This window comes from Pagrus major, chromosome 5 (assembly GCF_040436345.1).
Source record: "Pagrus major chromosome 5, Pma_NU_1.0".
Lineage (NCBI taxonomy): Eukaryota > Metazoa > Chordata > Actinopteri > Spariformes > Sparidae > Pagrus > Pagrus major.
In genome coordinates, this window is record NC_133219.1 from 28,404,992 (window position 1) to 28,430,668 (window position 25,677).

Here is a 25,677-nt window from a genome sequence, read left to right on the forward strand (position 1 = left end):
TTGTTTTGCATTTGTACAAAGTCCAATAGCTACTTTTCACACATGCACACATGGTTAGGCTACTTGTACTATACTAAAGAAGAACAGCAGAAGTACCGCTAGTAAAAACAAATTGTATACAAATAATAAATGCTGTACACATCACATTTATTATTAAAGGACATTGCTCAGGTCATCTTTTCTTTTCTTGTTTTTAATATTGTGATAAATATCGTACCGTGGACTATAAATCGTGATGATATTATACCATGAGTTTTTGGTATCATTACATCCCTAATATTTGCATTTGTGACTTGATGAAAACAAAATAATTCAGATTTCTTTCATAAGTTAAAAATTCACAAAAATATGTTGAAGAACTGGTAATTTAAACTATATACAGTGCGTCTGTATCCCTGCAGTGTTTTGCAGATGTGCTGCTGTTTCAGGCGACGTTGTTCTCCAGCCACGCGCTGATCTCGTTCTCATTCCTCCTGATCCATTCGATGTTGTTCCTCACTCTCTCCAGAGCCTGCTGCCGGGGCATCTCCCCAGCTCCAGCATTTGGTGTTTGACTGAAGAAATGTTCCATCTACAAAACCAGCATGTAGAGACTTGTTACCAGAAGCCTGAACACAAATCGGGAATCTCTGCCTACTTTGACTCAAACAATATCACAAAATCAGACATTTTATTTCCTTTATATTTCCATCATTAAGTAATGCTCCATCCAAAACATTGTGAGGCTTTAATCTATGACTCTAATGGTGACAAGGTTTAACAGTGTGTCCATTTAAACTTCTCATACCTCCTAATTTGATCCAAACATCATCTTGGAAATATGGCAAAAAACACAACTTCTAGCTGAAACTCTAAATACAGGAAAACTTGCTGAAACCAAACATGCTAAGACTAATAAACTAAAAAGAAACCTGTATGTTTTAAAAATGACATCCCAAGTAGGGCGAGTGCTAACCTTCCATAGCTGGAGCTCTGTGTTGTAGGTAGTGGTGATTTGGCCCGGGAGGCGACCAAGGTTCCTGTCATTGATGGTGTACCTGTTTAGAAAAAAAAACTCATTATATTATATATTACAACAAATAAGAACAAAACACATGTTTTTGATGGGACATTACACTGTAGGTGAAACAATGAAAAGGCTTCAACACATTGTGTCAGAAAAAGCATTCTTGATTTCCACAAACTGAAGGCACGTCTTTATACTTGAACATGTTTTGGCTTTTGAAATGTCATGTGTGTGTGTGTAAGGTGACAACTTTACATAACACAGTTCATAAGACACTCTGCTCTGCCTCATCCTTATCAACAATGACTTTCTTGTGTGGTTTATGTTTAAACAGTTGTCACTTTATCACCTGAACAACCTTGATCTTTATCAAGGGATTCAGTATCACATGGTGCTGTGGTGTACATGTTACTGTTCAACCAACAAGACAGTAAAGTCATTTTTGTGGTTGTTTTATGACTAAAAGCAAAGTGAATTTTAGACTTGTCTTCATCAGGTGGACACAAACATGACTTGAAGGTGAATGTTAATACCCACCTCCCAGCCAAATGGAGCTTAAGATATAACTTCATATAACAATCATCTGCAGTGATGTTCTGATCTATATCTTCAAATAAACCCTCATTCAGCGTTTCCCTCACTCCCGGACTTGTGAGTACACAAGAAAGTTTGATTTTATTCACTGTAACACAAGTCAAAGTCAATAATATGTGACATTTCCTTTAGTTGCTGTAACTTGTGGGGAAACACAGGTAACACCCGATATGTCAGAGAGTGAGGAAGGAGGGTGGTGGACTAGCTAGCTACTATTGTTATCTATTGTTCTTATTGCTTACTCATGAAGGAGCATGAATATTAATTTTCATCGGCAATGTTGGTTGTTTAACAATGAAGACATGATCCCACACTACTTCATGATGTCATCAGACCCCTAGTGGTAGAAATTACATGCTTTGCATTTAAGATTCTTTGCAGGCCACTAATGTGATCATACATAAATGTTAATATCTTGTCATGTTGACTACAAGTGACAAGAAGAATCATTAGAATGGTAGTCAGTAGAGCGTATACCTCCTCCAGATCTGGATTTTTATTAGGATCTGCATCAAACTGTACTGACTCATAGATACCAGCCATCTTAATACACCTCATTTTTTTCTTCCAGATCCATACACTGTTCCTTGAGAATTTATTCCGCCATTGTGGAAAGACACCTTATCTGGCAATGTAAAGTGCCCCCTCAGTCTGTCCCTTTATCTGGTTCTGCACCAAAAGTTAATGGGGCTGAGACCCATCCTCCATCTACTGTAAGTTTCATGGAAATCTGTTCAGTAGTTTTTGTGTAACCCTGCAGACAAACCAACCAACCAACCAGCAAACGGACACAGGTAAAAACACAACCTCCTTGGCGGAGCTAAATAATGGAGCTTAAAAGTTCAATTTGTTCTGGGGTCTCATTCCTTTCTTGCTAAATGTCTCAGCTTGTTTCTGTTGCCACTTCTGTCTGTCAGGTAATGGACCTTGTTTTACTCACCTGTTGACAAGGTAGTCCCAGTTGAGTGTGGTCCAGTCCCAGGCCATGCTCTGCCCCTCTGGGTTGTAGGACACGTAGCGCACCACAGTGAACAGATCCTGACTCCTTATCACACTCTCGTCTTTTGCAGCCTCCAGGAGTCTGTAGCACAGATTAAAGGTTATTCTCTGCAGATGTACTCTTCAGAATGACTTAAAAGCTGCACTAGGTGATGCAAAGTCCTGTCATATTATAAGATTGAAACAAAAACAGGTGTTACAACGCTAACTGAAATGTTGTTGTCACACCACATTTGTTTAAATCAAATTCTATATATTTCTAATAAAACATTAAAAACTAAAAGTTTAATACATACGTTTGAAACATCATAAATGTGTTCCCAAGAACGAACATCCAAAATTCTATATTTTTATGAATGAGAAATCAGTGTCTTCTCTCTCTGTTACATTGCACTGATTTTCTTGTCTAACTGTGGAAGATATAGCTAATAACTGTGCTTTCCAATATGAGTGTCTGATTACAAAAGCAAAGTGTCTGCCGGGCAGCAGGTTGGAAATAGTCCATGAGGCTCATTGTTTTCAACACCACACCACCCAGTCCAAAGCATGTTTACAGCACCTTATAGTAGGTTTTACCTTCATTGCTCTGCACATCTGTTCTATCAGTCATGACAACATTGTTCTCACCAAAGAAATTGTTGAGTTTTTGTACGTTTCTTTATTTTATTTTATTTATTTAAAATAAGGTGCAAGGGGCCAACACACATTAAATAATCACATGTTGGAATCAAACATCCAGGTTAGATAAACTTTTCTGAAGACATAACAAAGATGCACTGTAAATATAAATGACTTCCTTGTGTGGTTTATGTTTAAACAGTTGTCACTTTATCACCTGAACAACCTTGATCTTTATCAAGGGATTCAGTATCACATGTTACTGTTCAACCAACCAGACAGTAAAGTCATTTTTGTGGTTGTTTTATGACTAAAAGCAAAGTGAATTTTAGACTTACCTTCATCAGGTGGACACAAACATGACTTGAAGGTGAATGTTAATACCCACCTCCCAGCCAAATGGAGCTTAAGATATAACTTCATATAACAATCATCTGCAGTGATGTTCTGATCTTTATCTTCAAATAAACCCTCATTCAGCGTTTCCCTCACTCCCGGACTTGTGAATACACAAGAAAGTTTGATTTTATTCTCTGTAACACAAGTCAAAGTCAATAATATGTGACATTTCTGCATTATAAATGTCTAAAACCTAGACCTTTGTTAGACATTTTGTTGAGGACTTGTACTGACATCACCCCAGATGTTTCCTACAAAGTTCAAACTAGAGAAATCTGTAATTCTATTCAAGGTTATGTTGCATTTTATTTGGATAGCATCGTATCCCCTTTACCGCCTTTAGTTGCTGTAACTTGTGGGGAAACACAGGTAACACCAGATATGTCAGAGAGTGAGGAATGAGGAGGATGGTGGACTAGCTAGCTACTATTGTTATCTATTGTTCTTATTGCTTACTCATGAAGGAGCATGAATATTAATTTCCATCAGCAATGAAGACATGCTCCCACACTACTTCATGATGTCATCAAACTTCATTGATCAGGTATCACCAATCCTGCTGATGAATTAACTGGTGATATCCACCTGTGAGAGGTGACCTGATTGATGCCTGTTCAAAACACTGCAGTGGTCAATGAATTGTTTAGAAAAGGAGTATAAACTTCTACCAGTTTTGGAGTTCTTTTGTTGCCATGTGATTTTGCTTTTGAGCCCCCTGTACCTCCCTGTCTACCTTTACATTCTCTGTTTGTCTATCATACCAACCATTCTGTTAAGAAGTTGTGTGTTAATTACTTGTAGAGGAGCGTCACGTTCTTCACAGATGCCAGTCCGTACAGCAGCTTGTCCTTCTCTTGAGCCAAAGGCGTATCTTTGTACCTCTGGAACATTGTGTTCCACTTTTCTTCCGTCCCTGAGTTCCTCATGCCGTAGCGATAGACCAGCAGCCTCAGGTTCACTGCTACACTGCTGCAGGTCCACAAGCCAAGACATTTTGAGAACAGGTTACCAGAAATGATAAAACATATTCTAAAAACAATAGCTATGTGAATTTGTATTTTTAGACTTTTCATTAAAGGGGCACTTTGTAGTTTTGGAAAAGTAATTCAAACTAAGAATTTTAATATTTACAATATTAATGAGGTAATAATACAAACTCAGAAATATTTACTAACTTAATAAACAAGCTGTTCTCAGAGGAAAATAAGGTCGCAGAACACTGTTTGAAGCTAGAAAGGTGGCAGGGTCTGCCACATATAAACAAAGTAAAACAGTATGAAGTTGTGTTGTCCTTTAAGGTCAGCTTGATTATTCAGCTTGTTCAGGCACTGAGGATATTTCCCTTCTGATTAATATTTATTCTTCAATACTACATAGTGCACCTTTAATGTAACTGGTCTTTGATGTAAAATTATTAAATGCAGTTCTTGACTATGCAAACTAGGTAGTAGGTAAATAGCTGTGGCCATCCACATGAGGTACCAGCATCAGTAACTGGGGGCCACTGTTTACTATCTTTAATACAAGTAGCCATGCTGCTGTCACTGAGTCACCACTCCACAATTACGGGGCTGACACTAGATGGCAGAACACACTGTGGTTGCCCAAGTCCTCTATATCCTGATGTCTGCTCTGCTGATTATACACATGGATGATGCAAATACACTTACATTACCGTTTGTTACTTCATAATAATTCATTGACTGGCTGTAAGGAAAATTGACCACAAATAATCCACAGGATTTATACCTGAGTTCTCCATTAATCCACTGGTCAAAGATGCGAGAGGCTTCATTCAGAGTCTCCTGACTTCCCATCTGACAAGCAATGCCAAGCACAGTCTCCCTCAGTAACCTGCCAGACACATCCAATAGTCACATGACAGGATCTCCAACCAACCATTTTACATTGGTGGTAAATGAGTGCATGGGTTAGCATGAAAGTCCAACAGCAATAATATTGTTAGTGTTATCAGCTTTACTGACTGTAGAATGTAAAGGAGACAAAGGAAGGATCTGAGGTGTCTAATGGACGTGAGTCTAACTGTACACTGTTCCTGCTGTACCTCTCTGTCTGTGTCCCTTCATCAATCCATCCAAGTTTTGTTGCGATTGAATGAACATGGTCACCAAACAGTTTCTAGAGAAAAAAAAATCAAAAACATGGTTCTTAATATCACCAGGGAACTATACAAACCCTTACTTACCCAGTCTGTCTCTTTCTACATGATTGATGGTACAGCATCTTATAACAGGGTGAATTCAAGTTTTCAACACATAACAAGGACCCCCATAAGTTTTGGTAAATCAAGGAAAAGGTAGCTATGTGTTTCTAGGAACATTTTTCTTTTAAGTTGGCTCAGTATCTCCGCCATGAGGTTGTGTTTTCACCCATATCCCCTTGTTTGTTGGCTGGTTGGTTTGTCAGCAGGATTACACTAAAATTACTGAACAGATTTCCACTAAACCTGGATGGAGGATGTGTCTCGGCCCAGAATAGACTCCATTAACTTTTGGTGTTGATCCAGATAAAGAGACGGATCCAGGAATATTTCCTCACTTTCTGTAATATTGTGAGATAGGACGTTTTGAGATGTTGGTTAATTTCATAGGGAATAATGCATCTTGAATAATGCATCTTGATTTATAAAAATCCGGTGTATTTAGGTGGCTGATATCTATGAGTGAGCAGGCTGTAATTTGATGCAGATTCTAAAAAGAATATTCTTCCACAACAGATAAAGACAGTGAGTCCATCTGTATTGTTTGTTCTCATAGTGGTTTTCTGTTACAGACCTGCTGAGCTTAAACTCTGGTTAAGCAGTTATGGGTGGTTTAAATCTTAGAGCGATGCAGGGCTATTGAGTTTGATATAAGATTAGGCTTGATTGAAGCTGTTGGGCATCTTAATCAGACCTCCAGAAATGCTTCAGAAACTCACCTGTATATTTACTGTAACTATTACATTGAATGTTTAAGACAGATGTTTTCTCTTAAAGCTGCTTAAATCAAAACATGCAATTCACTGACACTTTTGCATACCAACCACATCATTATACCACTGACTTGATTTATGAGTTTGTTTTGATTTTGTGGTTAGTTTAAAGTTTGGGCTGCAGATAAACTCGATAAACTAAGGTGAAGTTTTTAAGATTGAAATTTGATAGCTCTGCACATGGAAGAAGAGTCAGCAGGCCTCTTACTTACCTGAAACTTCGGGTAGAGTTCCTTGCCCAAGAGCATGTCCCGAACATAGCTGATAGAGGAGTCCACACGTTCCCAGACTATGTAGTCAGTTTCATCTGTCAGGTACTTGGTGAGGTTGAAGGCATTGCCATAATCTATAATGTCAGCCCTGAACAGGGAAATGAAAAAGTATTTACAATCTCTGTATATGATTGGCGACATGAATGTTCCCATTTGAGGTGAAATCTTACCTTGCAAGAGCAAAAACATCATCAATGTAGCTTGTTCGATCAGCTGCATCAAACTCCTGTTTAAGAAAGAAGAATAAGAAGATTATAGAAGATTTATCTTCAAATGGAAGATTAATATAACAATACAAGGTAATTCACACCTGGTATTACCAGCTGTCCTGAGTGGACAACTCTCAGTTTGTCAGTTCACACCTGACATTAACAAGCGTCTTTACATGCGTCTCTAGTGACCACTTGTGATGAGATCTCACTTCTTGCTTAATATGAAGATAAACTTGTGATTGGCTCACTCGGGAACCATGTTGATACCGGGTCTGAACAGCCTGTAAGAGCGGTTCTTTGAGGATTACGGTTTTGGTAACCCTACCCATAAAATGACAGAACATAGATAACAAACAATTATGTGTCATGAAGAGTCCATTTTGGTTCTGCATTTTGAGAGCAACTCCAGCCAGATGATGACATTCATTCCTTTCATTGTTCACAGTATCTGCCCTCCAGCTTCCCTCCTGCAGTGCACTGACCCCCTCTGACATTTCACATATTTACTACTACTCTGCCATTTGTCTAGTCTGCATCTGTCCTTCCATCCTTCATTGATTCAAGCTGTGGATCTTGCCAGCTCAATCCTTTGCCTGTTTCCTGATTCAGTGATTCTTCGCCTGTCTCTTAAGTTTGGCTTCTCTGATTGATCTCCTGGTTGATTGATTGCCTGGCTTTTTAATACTTGGCTGATTAATACTTCTAAGAACGTTTATGTCTCTGACCATCTCAGTGTCGCACTTTGGGGTTGAAGTCTTTGCCACACGTGTTTCAATGTGTATGTTTTAGCAATTTCCTCTCCAATGATTCAGATTTCAGCAGTAATGTTGTGACTTCATCTCAAAATTACTTTTGTTTCATAATTGCAACTTTTCTCTCAGAATACTTCAGATCAGTTTAACATATTGACACATGTTTGTACTTATGTACAACTTTACCGTGTGGTTGTCTTGAAGCTGGTTACTGATGGTGATCCACATGTTGCTGTCATGGTTGACTCTGTAGAATCCAATGTGATCATTGTTAACCTTCAGCAGCCCGTCCACTGAGGGTGAGTAGTCACTGATGACATGCTCTGAAAACAATACAGTCATTGTGACAGCATTAGGGTGAAAGTGAGTGCAAACTAACATTCAAGCTGGACAGTCTGGACCATCTGAGTCCATATATGTAAATACACTTTATTTTGGCTCTTTCAAATTTATCTGAAAGCTGTCATCTATTTACTCATCTTCATCATGAGAAAACATTTGACATACTTGTGTCATTGGCTGGCTTAAAAGCTTGGTGCTGATCACATGTTTTTGATTATTTTGAATGTCTTTTAATGAGAAAATACTTAGGCTGAGCATGCTACCTGAGCTGTTCTTGTCAAACATCGCCAACATATTCTTGTCGCTTTTCACAGAGTGCCATTTGATTGGAATGGTCCACCGGTACCTGGAACAGAGACACATTCATGGTCATTAATGCACTACAACACAAAACCTACTAACATATATATATATATATATATATATATATATATATGTATATATATATATATATATATATACACACACACACACACAAATATGTATACATACATACATATAAAAAATACATATTGTCAGTTTACCCATTATGAATATAAAAATATTGATGAGTGTAGCTTAAATGGATCCATTTTGATACATGCATAAAAATATGTTTACTTTGGTACATCTGAATTCTAACATGAGCATATGTTAACTATGAAAAGTGTATTATCTCTTACAACCACATTATCATTCAATAATACCTGGTTCTCAAACACCAGGTTTTAAGCCTGTTATCATGAACTACCAATGTAATTCTTAAACTATACATTTTCATGTTGCACCAGTGTTTCCCGTAGGCCCTGGTCGTAACACCAAGACATATCAAATTAACCTTTAGTGTCTTACTAACTCTACAGAGTTTAGTGTACCAGGCAAAAATCAAAACAGGGCAAAGATTATGAAGGAAGTGGGTCTAAACCCAATATTAGACTTTTGAGCACCATATCTTTAAATAGTATATCAGATTAAATTAGTAAGAACCTTTTTCATAATAGAAACACAGCCAAATCTGACTTTTGTACCTTTTGTATTGTTTGATGGGTAATGATATAATACAATACAATAGGATGTTGCCATCTTTATCCAGTGTAAACAGCTCTCAGGATTGTACTTTTTATCATCTTTGTATCACTGACCCAAGAGGTGTAGGAGGCTGGCCGACATCTGCATTAGGATCCAAGAGGAAACGCTTCTGATTCAGCTTGGCATTAGTCTCTGTGACAGACAAGTCCAGCACAGGATAACCCATCTGTTTGGTCCATGTATCCATTACCTCTGCAACCGGCAACTTACTCACCTGAGACCAGAGAGGAGATGTTGGCTATTCTTCAGAGATGTTCACAGAGCTTAAAACATTATTTCAACATTTCTCATTTGTTTTCTTTCTGAGAGTGAGATGTTTAGGATTCAGGATGTGGTTAGCCTAGCTTAGCATAAAGACTGGAAGCAGAGGAGTTAGCCTGTGTCTGTCCAAAGTTAAAAAATATAACTACCAACACCTCTAAAGCTCACTAATTAACACACTTCATCATTCCAGAGATGTAAAATGACAATTTGTAGTTTATGGTGGCATGTGCTAGAGCTGTGTACTGACTGTATGCAGCTTCCAGGTATGGGCAGATTATGAGACATCTGGCCCCTGGGTACAGACACAAAGACAGTAAAAGGAAGTACTGAGCAGATGGACACACTGTTTTTCAAGAGTCTGCTCCAGTTCTATCTCTGTTTCTGTAAAGATTGAACCAGCAGGATACAACATGTTAATCAGTGAGCTTTAATGGTTATTTTTTAAACTTTGAGCCAGGCTAGCAGTTTTTCTCCTGCTCCTGGTCTTAATGCTTAGCTTGGCTAACCACATCCTGAAACTAGCTCTGTACTTAACACACAGACATGTGATTGATATCCATCTTCTCACCTCAGAAAGTAAAGAATTCTTGCCCAAGTTAATTATCTTTTAATAACTGGGTAGTAATCTGCCCTTGTACAAAAAGTATGTATAAAACTGATAAAGTAAGAACATACATCAGCGAGAGATGCCCAGAAGTTGGCTGTTTTAGCATTCTTGAACTCGAAGTCTTTCAAATATTTCTGGGGAAAGAAGAAAAAGAAAATTGGCTTTTATCAGTGAGCTGCTGGAAAACCTGCATTGACACTATTTAAAAAATTACATCCATTGGCAAATATCAGTCATTCACTTACTCGACAGCCATCTCTGAAGTTGTCTTTACCCATCCAGTCCTCCAGCATCCTGAGAATAGAAGCTCCCTGGATACAGGTGGATTATTGTCATTACAAATAGTATTTTGTTGCTTGGTAAATTGTCATTACCATGTTGGTAATGTTATGCATATAGTATTTTTCTGACTCTTAGATTGAACCTTTACTGTGTGAGGTTTTCCAGTAATTGTACCTTGCTGTATGAGATGGTATCAAACACAGACGTGATTTCTGCTGGGCTCGAGACATTCACAATTATTGGGTGAGAGGAGAGGAGGGCGTCATCCACCATAACAGGAAGCACATCACTAATGATCATGATGTCTCGCTGTATACCACAGGAGGACAAATGGCAGGTTTCAGGTTACTGAAGATCTCAAAATGACTGGTCTACTGTCAATGGGACTAATAGCTAGTTGCATCTTCATAGGAGAACTCACCATGCCCCAGTCTGGTTCAGCCCTCTCCACACCGATGTACTCAAAGAAACTGGCAAAGCCCTCATTTAGCCAGAGATCATCCCACCAATCCATAGTCACGATGTTCCCAAACCACTGAAAAAACAGAAATGACATGAGTTCTGAGGATCCCAATAAAGGAAATTACACACAGAATCTGCAGGGACTGCTTAACCTGTTCCCTGGGGTAAAAATAAGATATGGGCCCCTTTTGACTCCCCATTTGGCTGCAGAGAGAATCAAGCCTTTATTTGATACAGGCTCACTGTGCATTAGAGAGAGGCCTTCATTTCTAATTTCTGCTGTTTTGCACACATTGAGGGTCTCTGGACAGCTACCCTCAATGAAACTCAACACTTTCTGCTAACTTTAGCTATGCAGATGCAGCAGCACTTTGGATTAAGCGCCCTGTTCTGAGCCAACAGACCGCTGCAGCAGGACGAGGAGAGATGGACTCTGTGTTTATGTCATTGATGCCTGGGGCCCACACACAGTCAGAGTGGATGGACAGTGGACACAAATTCAAACAATGCTCTACCTGTTTATGTTGATATGTTTATTAATAACTGTATACATGTTCTATGTTTATGTAGCATGAAGGAGTTAAAAATGTTTCATTTGTTATGTGACCCTGTTGTATACAGATTTTTTAGCAGTTCAAAAGGGCTAGTCCACTAATTTCCTGGCAGGCTTTCAATTTGACAGTGTTTGAGATTGAGAAGCACCCACAACGAGGTGCAGACCAGTGTGAACTTCAGTTCAATTTAAATTAGAGAAGACCACAATTTATTTTCAGCTATCTTGTGTATTATCAGGGTTGTGTCTGGCTTTGGATGTGAAATACATGCAGGACATGTTGAGCTCTATTGATGCCAACTCAATCATACTTAAACAGCTGAGTAGAATTGATAAAAACAGTGTTTGTGCCAGGAAAGAGAAAGTACGAAAAAGAATGTGCATATAATCACACAAGCTATATCTCTTGCCGTGCTCTGGATGGATGAAATTAATTTGAATGAGCTGAAATCAATCAAACTACCACAAACCAGACAGGACAAAGCTTGGGCCAACATGGTGTCTGAAGGACTTGAAACAGCGGTAATCCACCTTATGTGTGTTTACAGCATTTTCTCAGTATTGTAAAGGTCTAAGGTTTATTGTTCCATACATGTGAGATGAAGGCCCCATAAAAACTGCCAACCAAAGGACTATTTGTACATCATCATATTCAAAATAAACCACTGCTGATTCCTTATTCTGCAAAGTTCATAAATCTTTATTGACTCCCTCAAAGCCTCTTATCTCCCATTACAGTAAACCAGCTGATATCATGGAAAGAAAAGACTCTGGATCGTGTATCATAAAAAGCTTAACAATAGCTCATAAAGGAATTTAAACATTTACAATTCTGAACTCAAATGACATTTCATTTTCAATCTTGTCCATGTGACAAATAGATAAAAGGTTTTTAATTGTTAAACACTCTTGGCAGTGGAGGAGATTTAGTGATCAATGCACATCATTGAGGTCTCTTCAAACATTACTACATCCACAACTATTTTATCTTTTCATGGTAAAAGGCATTTAACTGTATACACTGAGACATCTAAAGGAACTGGTCGGGGAATATATTATTTATTTTAATTCTTCTTCTTCACTACCTCTAGTGATATTAAACTGCTCAGCACAGTTACAATCGCTAGGGTTACTCACCAGGATGGTCTTCCTTCAACTTTACTGTTTGTTTGTGCCACTGGTTCTAATAGTAGGGCAATCTGTTAATCTGAGCAGCATGATTAAATTTCTATACACAATACTGATGATCATATGTCTTTATATGATGCGATTTTACCGCTCCTCCATCACATTGTCACAACTTTTCAGCAGTTTGTGGATATAAATTAAATGGTGTAAGTGAACTCTATCAGTCCTGAATTATTGGTGAGAAGTCAAAGCACTTCTATTTTAAAGTTTTTCGAATGTATGACTTTTTTTTGTTCAGTACAAATTACATCATCAGTTTAACAATATAATATAAACTTTTGAGTGAAAAGTTGAACATTTATGGGACACTTGAAGACTGAGAAAGACCATCAGTCTGTGACATCACAAGAAGCTTTGTCGACACTGTCAGACATAACATGAGTCAGCAGGTTTTACAATAACGTGTGGAGTCCATGCAGCTCAACTGGATGAAGTGATTAAAGCAAAATGAGGACAAACCAAATACAAAGATATTCTGAAGTTCATGTTCATTTGTCAAAGATTCAACTTCAGTCAATTGTTAAGCTGATATTATCACTTGTAAAAAATAGTATAACATTTGAGACAAATGTGAAATAGAAGAATTTTGACCAGTGGTATCAGACTTTTGGACTCTGTTGAAGAAGCTTATTTGGAAAGATGGCATACATTCCACATATCTCTAATATTTAAATACATGTCTGGATGAGTTATTTGTCATCACCATCAGGTATGTCTGGATCATTTTGGAAGAATTGATTAAAAGTTCCAATTGAAAGACCTTTGCTGGTAGACTAAATTCCCCAATTTAAAACTTAATTTCTGAGCCTTTATACTCTGGCCCTGCATTATAATGTTGGATTTGGTGCCTCTGAAGAGTGATATTACCTTGATGCTACTCTAATAGAGTGGCTTTATCTGGCTCTGAAATACAGTGATGTAGAAGTATAAAGGAGGAGGAAAAGGATGAACTCAAGCACACATACTTAACAAAAGTTCAGCCCATGAGGAAATTCAGGACATTTATTTCCACCACTGAACTCCAGTTACAGATACACCGATTAGCCAAAACATTAAAACCACTGACAGTTGGCACTTTGAGCTCTTTGTCATGTTCCTTGAGCCATTCCTGAATGGTTTTTGTGGCGTGGCAGGGTGCACTGTCCTACTAGGGGGGCCACTGCCATCAGCTAATGCCGAGCCTTGGGGGGGTACACTTGTTCAGTGGTTTTAATGTTTTTGCTGATTGGTGTATATGCAACACAGCAAAGTGAACAAAAATCCTGTATTTCAGAAAATAATAAGCAGATAGTGTTACCTGATGAACCAGCTCATGGGCAATAACACTGGCCACCCGCTGCTTGTTGTAGGAGGACGACTGGTTCTCATCATACAGCAGGTTGGTCTCCCGGTAGGTAATGAGGCCCCAGTTCTCCATGGCACCAGTACCAAAGTCAGGAATGGCTATCTTATCTGGATCAAAACCACACATGAGCCCACTGAAGTCAGCACCTGTCACTTCTCCACACTTATCATGTTTTATTGTATTATTGCCTTATTAATTCTTGTGAGACAGACTGTCAACGACAACTACTTACAACATTGCCATCAAAGTTGGATTAGGCATCCTTTATTCCCAAAGAAACTCCTCATTGAATTATTTAAAAAGTGGTTTTAAACAACTATCTGATCTTTCCTGGAGCACCACCATTAGAGTGTTTCCCCCTTGTACACAAGGAAGATGAAAACTTACTGACTGTGTGGATTAACATGACGTTTACTGATGACATAAAGGCATGTTTATTTCCTGTCTGTTGATGAGGTGCAACCTATGAGTGCTTATAAGAGACTGTGGTGAGTTTCTTATTTGCAGATATCCCATCATAAGTTATCTCCATAATGCCTACCTGGGCAGATTTCTTCCACTGGATTGGGTAATGGCTCAGATAACTGATTTACTTTAAGTTCATTCAAGATTATTTTTTGTGAGTGTTCAGTTCTTTCAGCTGCTACAAGAAACATTTATTTTGTACTGATTCTGGTGGCCCCGAGTGGAATGAGTTCCACAACTGTGCATTTGTTTTGGAAGTGAGTGAGAGAAACACAAGTTTTTCTTTTCTAAACCCAGCTGTTTATAGGATGCATGGTGATGAGGTCACGTATCTATTTGTGGCTATGGAAGATTAATAACTGTGATATGACAATGCTGAAACAAAAAACATTTTTTTTCGTGCTGTACCACCAGACTATGGAGCCGCTTATTTTCCTCATCTAGCCCATATACCACGTGGAATGATGGCACTCGGGCAGTCTTCTCCTGTTTGCTGATCTGAGCCACAAGCAGGCCAAAGCATGGCCAGATGTCAGCCAAGAGCAAACTATATAAACCAGAACGGCCCGAGTCTAGGCCAGATCAATCCACGCATTATGTGGGGATTAACCCCTAGATGAACGTCTTCTGGGCCGCAACAATTTCTCTGTCTGGGCTCCTCAGGCTGTGAGACTCCTCAATTCATCCTCAGCACAAATAGTGTTAATTTCATGACTCATCAAACCTGGATAAGTTGTATTCCGACCAGGTAACAGGCATTAAGAGGATCCTATGGTGGGGGACTTTTAGATTAGTTTTGCTTATTTGGAAAACACTGTGACCCTAATAGTATGTGCCTCACTGTAATAGTGGAACATCGGGAAAAGTTTAAGTACTGTAAATCAGAAATGCCTAACATAGTATATAACAGTATAGTAGAATGTAAATAACAGGCTTTGGTTAAAAAAGCAGTCGGTTTCCTGCTTGACGAGGAGTGATAAGAGTGCAACATGGTTATATCAGAGTTTGTCTAAACATACCAAGTTTTGAGATGGAGTATGACATGTTGAAATATTCCTCAAAGTAGTCAAAGATGACCTTGGTTGTGTTGGCAGCGTATTCTGCAGTTCTTATCTGACTTGGCTGAGCGTAGATTCTCAACTGTGAAGCAAAACACACAGTGTGGATGTATACGGTATATGTCTGTTTAAGTTAATATCAAATCTTTTCATCAATACTTGTAAAGAGAGGACATTGATAGTGACACATAATGGTAAACTCACCGGAATTCCTTTGGCGGAAATTTTTTCCACATATTGAAACTGGTGCACAGCAAAGCATACCAAATAGGTACTCATTGGAACAGACTGCGCAAAGGAGGTCTTCTTTTTATTGCCAGGCAGTTGTTGGGTGCTCTGGAGAGGCAGAGGGAAAGGCTAATGGGTTAATGTGGATGTCTCTCAGACTATGGAGCTGGGTGGATCCCCTGGCCCAAAAACAGAGACACAAGATGAATTCCTCTGCTATTAGTATTCACAGTGTTCACTCCAAGCCTGGCTTCCTCTTTCTTTGTTTTTTCCCTCAACCATGGGAAAGTTTGAGAACTTAGGCTCCTTTTTTTGGCAAAGTGGTTCTGTACATACAATGAATCTGTAATTATTAGTCGTTATGAGTGGGGCTAATTGAATTCAACATTTTCAGGTCAAGCTGATAGGAAGACGGAGCAGGGACCCCCTTTTTCACCCCTGCTTCAGTTCTTTTGTGAGCATGCCCAAGATATCTAACCTTTAATGTAATTTTAACAGATTGAGTGGATACTTTCTTGGCTGTTTAGCCCTTTGAAATGAAACAGCATCTATGTATTTAAAATGATTGATACCTACCTCTTGTGGCATGTTAGACAGAGCTTCATAGTTATCATCATGAGTAATGGAGATGTTGTAGGTGGCCTTCTTATTGGGTTCATCAAAGCAGGGAAAGGACTTACGAGCATCTGTTGGCTCATGATCAGTGGCAGCAATCTTTCTGTGGATGAAATAAAGAAGAGATTTTTGCATAAAGTGTTTGAGACATGGTACTACACATCTTTCACTATAGTTTGTATAGTTTGAGTTATACTCTACAACAACATAAAATAGTTTCAGATGCAAATTTGTCATCTCTGACAGGGACCACATCAGGTATTCTGCATCAGACAGGCCTGCTTCCCCTGAAAATGATCCCCTCGGGAATTCTACCTACTTCTGAAAATCAAGCATCATTTTGTTCTTTGGTACCAAACACTGTGGACCAAAGAGATACAACCAGGGTAGTGTGTACTATTACAGTAAGGACCATTAGCAGACCTAAACTTTAGAATGATACTCTGTCCAAAATCTGTATTTTGAGTAATTTATTAATTGGTTAATTAATTATCATGCTGCTTGCTGCTTTATGTCAAGTTTAGATATTTAGTATTCATGGTAGCAAAAAGACTCTACAGAACTGTATGCTTCAACCCACTTCTTCAGTGTAATCCACATCGCTGCTGTCCATCAACATGCTCAGTATGAATGAGGTCGTGTATTTAGCCAATTACACAACTGTTTGGAACACATGGGAATGACGTGGCTTATGTCTGTGAAGTGGGTTGGAAAGCTTTATATACATGTTTTGGTCATTTTTCCTACAGTCTAAACATGTGTCATCTCTGGAATCCATTGTAACTAGCATGTATCCAAGCCGAGCCCAGCTGCTCTCCACGAAGGAGCAAACTACAAACCTTTTGCAGCTACCTACAGGAGAAGAGTGTTAGTTTCTCTAAAGATAGATTCAGAATGGCATATCACTTCAACTAAAAGGAGAAGATTCTTTATTCTCACATACGGTACATCATACTCAGTACAGCATATGAAACTTGTTTTCTGCTGTTAACCCTCCCTGACGAGCAGTGGGCAGCCACAAACAGCGCCTGGGGACCAATGACAGCTTTGAACAAGTGTTACAGTCAAGAGCACCGGCAGGAGAAGAAACCTTATATACTATATTTTTTAACTTAACTTAGTATTAACTCCAGAAAACTGAGCCTAGATTACATTTAACAGAAGCAACGATGTTTTGTTATTTAACTAAATTAGAATTTTACAGTTAGACTAAACACTGATTGAATACTTGTTGAGATAGTATAACATAGTAATCACACATACAGATAGTAGATTACACACACCAACAATTCATTACTTACAGTATTAAACTGTTTTTATACGTGTACAATTTATTCACAGGTGGGTCTCAAACTGTTGATATGTGTTCAAAACACATGAAAATATATTATGTTATATAATTTCTATGTTATTTTATTGTTCATTATCTGTTTATGTACTGCTTATGTTTTAATAAATACAATAATGAACAAACAGTGCATACAATCTGCTTACTACTACATTATAGTGTGTTATGAACACCTATTTGTTTTCCCCTTGCTGCTTACAAATGCTGAATAATGTGAGTAACAATTAGTGCAAAATAAGCATTTCCTTACAAGACTGAAGCTCTGTTCTGTCTGCATGATCACTCTTTCCTATGTGTGTGTGTGTGTGTGTGTGTGTGTGTGTGTTTATGACTGAATCAAATCAGAACTTACTTGGTGACCCCATCCTCGGTGTAGATGACCCTGTAGAATCCCACCACAGAGCCGTTGAGCCAGCCCTGGAAGTCCAGACTGAGCACGTACACCTCTCCTGGGCCTGTGACGGGCAGTTGTTCTGTGGCCTCCACCACTACATACTGATGAGTATTGTATTCAAAACAGCTCTTCACTGGCACCTCCTTCTCGCCCCCCTGGCTGTTCAGCATCTTCAGCCTGGGCATAGCGCTGACAAACGTCTCCCTAATGTGAAGCCACAAGTGGTGAGTAGGTTTGCTGACTTCCACGTGGACATCCACGGTCCCACCATAGGTGTCTTTGTCCATGTCCGGCTCCAGGTGCAGGTTATAGTGGACTGGTTTCACGTAGTCTGGCAGACGGAAATTCTTCCAGTCCCCGCTGGAGTCAGTGGTAGGCTCGCAGGGGCCCCTGCCAGGCGCAGGGGGCTGGGTAGGCTCTGCTGTCGGGGCTGATGTGGGAGTGGTGGTGGTGGTGGTGGTGGTAGCGTCTGACCTGGAGAGGCCCACCCCGAGACCCACCGCCACAGAACACACCACTACCACCACACAGATGATGACTACATGCTTAGTGCGGATGCAGTAACGCTTCTGTTGTTTCTCAAAGTCCATGCTTTCAACCATGACTTAGAAACACATAAACCTCACCGGACTAAACACAACTTTTTGACGGGAAACTGCTCTAAAGCTGACCTGAAGTCAAAGCTGCAGGCTTTCTCTCCTACAGTATTTAGATTGTGTGAGCTGATCCAAAGCTTGCCTCTGAGGTGCTGAGGGGTGGAGAGAAAAAAGAGGAGGACGCAAAGGAAATCTGTCAGACCCAAAGAGAATCTCAAACACTGAGTGGGAGATTTATTCTGTCCTCAGTGCTGTTAACACGCCCCCTCCTGTTAAACATCTACAGTCTGCCTGTAAATCTACAACCAAAGTTTAACTTGTGTGTGCGTCGTCTTTCAAAAACGTTTCAAGTTGTTATTTGTGTAATTGTATGTTAAGAAAACATGACGTTCTATGTGCCTGCAATAAGTAAACCACAGTGTGTGTGTGTGTGTGTGTGTGTGTGTGTGTGTGTGTGTGCGTATGTATGTGTGTGTGTATGTGTGTGTGTTGTGTGTGTGTGTGTGTGTGTGAGTGGAATCTGACCTGCTGACAGTGGGTACATACAGCGGGCACATACAGCGGGTACATACAGTGGGTACATACAGTGGGTACATACAGTGGGTACATACAGCAGGCACATACAGTGGGTACATGGGTACATACAGCGGGCACATACAGCGGGCACATACAGCGGGTACATACAGTGGGTACATACAGTGGGTACATACAGCAGGCACATACAGTGGGTACATGGGTACATACAGCGGGTGCATACAGTGGGGAGAAGGTCTATTGTTTGAAAATGCTGTTACATTTGCTCTTTCTGCATAACAGTGATTGCAACAGAGTGAAAGTGGGAGTAGACCAACTAAAAAATGTTTGTATTATGTTGAGCAACAGTAGTAGGATTAACTATGTTGAACTCATGTCAAATACTTTCTCTTCCCGTTTCCGTAGCAGCAGGCCCTGAAAATGATCCTGCAGGTTGTGAGTTTGTACAAAACATTGATCCAAACCAAGACATTTCAAGGTGACCATAACATTTATGCTGTGTTACAATCAATGTCAGAGGTCAGAATTCCCTGGTTGAAATGTCCAATTTCCATCCTAGGTCCACAGTGCCACACTGATGCTCCCAGAGGATGTAACCTTTACATTTTTGAGACTCAACAGAGTTGCAAAATGGGAGTTATTTCATGATCCTGTAATAATAGTCCTGTAAATATTTCCCACCAGCAATGTTAGGCAAGAGCCAGTTAGATTACCTTAAGACTTGGATGGTTGGACATGCAAGTCTGCTGGTCAAATCATCAACTGGACAATTGTTAGAAAATATTAGGTTCCTTGATAAAACCCTAACCCTAAGTACAAGTGTGTATAGAGAATAGAAGTCAACTATATTTCCCAGACTGCCTTTGAGTAACAAAACACACAATCCTAAATCTTCCGCCTAAAAATACACCCAACTTCATGGAGGTCATCCAAGTGTATGAGCCTCCTGGTGGAGACAATCATGTCTGAAATTAGTCAGAAAATGTGCTTTCTCAGCTTTCTCAGATTTCCTAAAGCAGATACTGTATGTAAGACTATAATATGCTATATTATGTGATATGATATGAACAGTTTTTATATAATCAATGGAATTGATCAATATAAGACAAGGGACGAGCAAGACAGACAAAATAAACCCTCCATGGCAACAATCCATTTGGAGCAATTTAGTACCATTCCTCCTTAAAAATCCACCAAATCTTTCAGTCGAAACTTCATTGGAGGAGAGGTTCTCCTCCTTAATCTGGTGGAAGTGTCAACATTGTCTACGAACCAAGCTACTCTTAAAGTTCTTCACCAGATGTGGGACATCTGGCATGAAGTATAACCTCCCACCTGGTCTTGCTGGATGTGCGACAGACATTTCATTCTCGCCCACTCCGACAAGCTGCCCAAGCTGATGGTGACATTAACCCTGGGAAGCCGTATGGACGCCGCTTTCTCTATAATGTTGAGGATGATCAGCTTGAACTTCCCATTAGTGGAACTAATGCAGTGCCTGTTCAAAACATGCTCATCAAAAGTGGACCATTGGCAGGTATTTGGTACTGTTGCTTGCAACTTTCGAGAAAAGCTCAATCAAACAAGATTACACCTGACACTGTGCTTCCTTGAGTACTCCCAAGAATCGCATGATAAATCTGGTCGGGGTCCTTGATTGGTACTGATGATTTTATGTCAATTTGATGGGTTTACCGATCCAGTCTTCAGCCTCCTGAACTGTTCACAGACTCATCGGGCTGCCCTGCTAATGGCAAATTTTTTATATTTGCGATTTAAGACCATGAGAGAGACACCCTGGAGCAGCTGACGGTGCTGCCAGGTAGCGTTAAGATTGTAGCCATTGAGGCTAATGTTAGCTAGCATGCTACTGTAGACAGAAACTGAAAGTTTTACCTCCTGTTCTCACTGAAGAATAGAAAACCATATCTCTGCACTCATCCAGACTTGTTTTACTTTCTTCTTTTGTTGTGCTTCTCTCTGCAACATGGTACTACATGTTGCTGTGCTATGGATCCCGAGTCTGTACAGGGTGTTTAAGTTTGAAAATTGATTGGATGCACCATGCTGTTCCACTGCCTGACTTCTGGTCTGGCTTGATTTGCTCTGTCCAGCTTGATGCTGCAACTGTCTGGGCATGTATTGACCACGGAGGATGGCGGAGAGCTGCTGCTGAAATGTTGCCAGTGGAACCACAAGCATTGTCTAGAAGGGCTGCAATCAGCTCCAGCGGTCGCTTCGCGGCGGGCCTGATGGAGTGTCTCCCAGACAGATATCACTGCTCTCAAAACATGACCATTGCATTGTGACAGTGAACCACATCCAGACATTTGCGGACAGTTGCTGTTTGGTTAGGTTTCAGCAAGAAAACTACTTGGTCCGGTTTAGCAGAACATTATGTGTTAGCGTTAAAATCACTACGTCACTTTTGTAAGCTCTGTTAGCACCTACGTAACATAAGTAACTAACGTTATGTTATATACGTAATCTTACTTCAATACGTTAGGAAGTTATATAACTCACTGTTGACTTCTGGTTTTGAACTGGACATGAAAAGCGATCTCCTGAATGAAAATCCTGTTCTTGTTCAATGTCCCTTCCAGCCCCAACCTTCTCCCTACACAGACTTTTCACTCATGTACACACATGGGTGAAAATCTTTTCCACATAACTTTCTTCAAGGTTGGCAGATTTGGTGTTTAATGACCTCTGCTTGAACATTTACTGAAGGTTCTGTGGTACTTGCAGGACCCTTCCTCCTCTTGGACTCAATAATAGTTGGCCTTTTTTGTTGCTCTCCCTCAAAATGTACCTACAGAGTAGCTTAAGAGTTTAAGGTCCACACACATTCCAGATATCACTCCATAATTTGCAATCATGATTTTACTGCAGTCAAATTATGGTGTAACAACTGATGCTGTTCCAAATATATCAGCATTGTCCTGAGACCAAGAGGAGGAATGGTCCTGCAGTTAGAAGTACCACAGTACCTCCAGAGCAGACTTTCAGCTTTAGTGTGAAGCTAGTTATTACTTGGTCATGACTACCTGACCTTTCGTTGTGGCAGTGAGATCAAAGAGACACAGGTTCTGTCCAACACTTGACCATTGCAGCAGTGGGGATTGTTAAAAGGACTTTAAATATTTTGCTTTGTTTCTACAGAAGCTAAGAGTCAGAGGAGTTTTGGCAGACTGAATTATGCAACCAGCCTGACCCTGAGCTTCGTCCTCAGATTGTATCTTTATTGTCTTGCAAGTTTCATAGAGATAAGACGCTGATAAATTTTGTGGCTCCTCATCATTGACCTTCACTAAACATCTGTGTGAGCGAGAGAGACAAACAACTCTCATTTAGACGAGTCTGTCTTGAGTAAAGAAAAACAGGAAACTGACATTGTGATTAAACATATGTGGACCTTGGATCTGGCCCCTTTGTGTGTTTTAAGACCAACATATACTTGAACCAGACAGGTTTTCATAAATGTTCAGAACAGCCACAACGTATAGTGGAGTGAAGTTGCAAAGATGGCCACCATGTCTACAGGAACAGTTTATGTTCATTTATGACACTTCCCTCCAGGAAACAACAGCAAAGGCTAACTTATTAATTTTGCTTTACAATTATGCTTGACTGTAAATGTCATCATCAGTTCCAGTATAGAAAAACAGGTTATTCATTAGTTCGTTGACGCTCAGATAGCTTTGATACTTGACGAAGTGTGATGATATAGAGCTGTCACTGACCCTCTGTCTTTTCAGTCACAGTACTTGCTGCGCTGCTTCCTCCGCTGCTTCCACCCGATGTTTCAGTGTTGTTGATGTTTCACAGCAGTTCGTGTTTTCTGGATCCATCTATATTTAACACTTTAAAGCTATCTGCAAAAGTTGAATGAGCCAAAGTGCATCCCCCAGTGACCACTTAATCCTGCTGTCATTCTCAGCTGTGACACATCATTCTGATTAGCTGTCTCCTATTTTAGGTAACACTTCCAGCAATGTCTTCATGCTCCTTCTGTTGGATCCAGACATTGCTGAATCAGATGAAATATATCACTGCAGCATGTTCTGGGTCTGCCACAGGGTCTCTCCTTGTGTCATCTGTGTGTTATCTGTGTGTTTTACCTTCACGAGGAGCTGAGAGGACATCCTTATCAGACGCTCAGTCCACCTCAGTTTACTTGTTTTAACACAAAGGAGCAGCAGTTCTCTGATCTGCAGCTATATGTCTGAGTTCAACACCCTCTGTCTATGGGTGAGCCCAGCCAGCTGGAGCTGCAGACCACATTCCCTTTTACCTCACTTGTGAACAAGACCCCAAGATGCTGGAACTTAGGGCTGGCCGATGTCTCAACTTTTTATATCGATATATTTTCTAACAAGATGTAGTTTGAGACAATAGTATTTATAACAATATAGGGTGAAGTTGTGCTATGTAACGTGTCTTCTGTAAAGCCATGCCGCTGTGCATCTCTCCTCTGTCACACTCTCTGTGCAGCACTGAGGGAGACACAGCGCTGCTACTCTGTCCTAGCAGTCATAGTAGAGGAAACATTTACATGGCAACACCGTGTTAAACTTGTCTGTAAAAAGACTCTGAAATCAATGGTATCTTAGGGAGAGTTCTTTCATTGATTAATCATTCTCATTACTTTTTACTTACAATACCGTCTGGGCCTAGTTTCAATTTATCCTGAGAGGAAAATACTGGAAATAGGTGTAGCAAATGTCACGGCAATCCATCCAGTATAGTAGCTGAGAATCAAAACCACAAACTAATTAGAATTTATTGGTCATTCACTGTGTACCATTCCACAGTTATATGATAACTTGAGAACATTTTACATGAATGTCTTATAGGATAAAATTATGAAGTGAATGTTATATCCCAAAGGTCAAAGGTCAGCTTTACTGTGACATCATAATATTCTGCAATTATTATTATTAAACTTGGCGACCTATATATTTTCAGGTGCATCTCTTTGCTCAAAAAGATTCAACTTTTCGTGCAAATTGCTTTTATTATCATGTGTAATAATAAAATAATATTACATTCAAAACAAATGTAAAGAAGTAGTCTCAGACTTTTTGACCCCACTGTATGTACAGTACACCTGTTATAAAGCCCAGTGGCAGTGTTACCGTGAGTTAACATATTGTATCTATTGGTGCCCCCTACTGGTCATGTTACAAATATACGTGAAGTAAACTCATGATGGATACTAGACATCATCTTTGACAGGCTATCTCTTGCTCCTTCACAGGATTTAGAGTGAGGATATGGGAAACAGACAGACCAACAGTTGTACTTTGTGGCTCAAGTAATGGTGGTAATCCACAGGCCTCATTCATATCACCTGAGGGCCATTGGCCATGTTGCACCCATCTATAGGGCCTGCTTATATACTTCTAAGAAATAGAAAATTCAAGTTTTTTTTGTTTGTTTTTTTTAATTCAAGTTATATACACTTCATGTCTGAGAAATTAATCTTGACCTCTCTCTGTTGTACTTACCGTTCCACTCTGTATGTCTTGTGCCCTTGAGTCTGTACCTGGAGAACAACTATTTGTCTCTGCATCCTTGTGAAACATGTGACCCAGGTCTTTAACTTTCACACCATAGTGAGAAAATACATTTGGACAGCAGGCCTGACTCATGAGTACAGCTTCATGAAAGAGACCTTTTGGTGTCTGGTGGTTCTCTGGTAGGTTCTCATCCATTTCAAACAGGAGAGACAAGCCAATGAAGTAAAGAAAATGATAAATTAATTAAAATGATATGTGATATTTTACAGCAGATGAGACCATAATTGAGTCTTGCCAGGAAGTCTTTGGCATGTAGACAACAGGCAGATTTTGTGATGGAGGGGTATCTGCCCTACGAGCAGCAAGTAAAATCCTTCCATGGAGTGCAAGATGGTAAACTCAGTTGAAGAGGATCGGTCCCTGTGTAGATAAGGAAAGGCTACACACAGAAAACAGAATAGTTACTATTTCCAAGTAATTATACACTCATGACAATAATTATGATTATTAGATTCCCTTTCTGCCAGTAGACCTCCTAAATCCCACACACAGTTCCTGTCAAACAAATAAATAATGTTTCCTACACATGCCTTCATGTGCCATGTGTGAAAGTTTGACCTACTTGGCTACCAAACACATCTCATGCCTTCCGTACGTGAGCTAATGATATCATTCACTGAGGATAACCTAATGGACAGTGTAACTTGTGGCCTACCACACCTTCATAGACAGTAATTATGCACAGCATCTGCTATAATAAAGGTGAGGTTACACAGAAAATAAATATGTCCGCCATGGCTTTTCCTTCTATCATGTTTTCTCCCTGGTAAATTTTTTTTTTTTTTTTTCCAATATGGCACTTGAATCGAGGGTCTGAGGTCAGAGGGTGTCGTTCACTGTACAGATTGTAAAGCCCACTGAGGCAATGTGATGTGACTTTGGGCTATATGAATAAAACTG

At 39.7% G+C, this 25,677-nt stretch overlaps 1 protein-coding gene across 1 annotated transcript; it reads right to left on the reverse strand.

The window, feature by feature from the left end:
* Positions 1–393: 393 nt before the first annotated feature.
* enpep (glutamyl aminopeptidase) lies at positions 394–18,667 on the reverse strand. Its single transcript, XM_073466746.1, has 20 exons — positions 18,024–18,667; positions 16,285–16,426; positions 15,685–15,816; positions 15,442–15,562; positions 13,910–14,064; positions 10,831–10,944; positions 10,584–10,718; positions 10,373–10,438; positions 10,196–10,261; positions 9,310–9,470; positions 8,452–8,534; positions 8,033–8,169; positions 7,053–7,108; positions 6,823–6,970; positions 5,682–5,755; positions 5,366–5,470; positions 4,412–4,585; positions 2,541–2,681; positions 956–1,037; positions 394–571 (listed from the first exon to the last, which is right to left on the reverse strand). Exons 1-20 carry the CDS (start codon positions 18,665–18,667, stop codon positions 425–427), a joined length of 2,883 nt encoding a protein of 960 aa, XP_073322847.1. The 3' UTR covers positions 394–424.
* Between the last annotated feature and the right edge of the window lie 7,010 nt (positions 18,668–25,677).

What these genes read in the sequence shown, in the direction of transcription:
- enpep (XM_073466746.1), bottom strand. Translation starts at nt 18,667, where the DNA reads ATGGTTGAAAGCATGGACTTTGAGAAACAACAGAAGCGTTACTGCATC. An exon ending in TGTCTAACATGCCACAAGAG is followed by an intron (nt 15,817 to 16,284) that starts GTAGGTATCAAT and finishes CTGCCTCTCCAG; the next exon opens with AGCACCCAACAACTGCCTGG. An exon ending in TTTCCGCCAAAGGAATTCCG is followed by an intron (nt 15,563 to 15,684) that starts GTGAGTTTACCA and finishes TTTGCTTCACAG; the next exon opens with TTGAGAATCTACGCTCAGCC.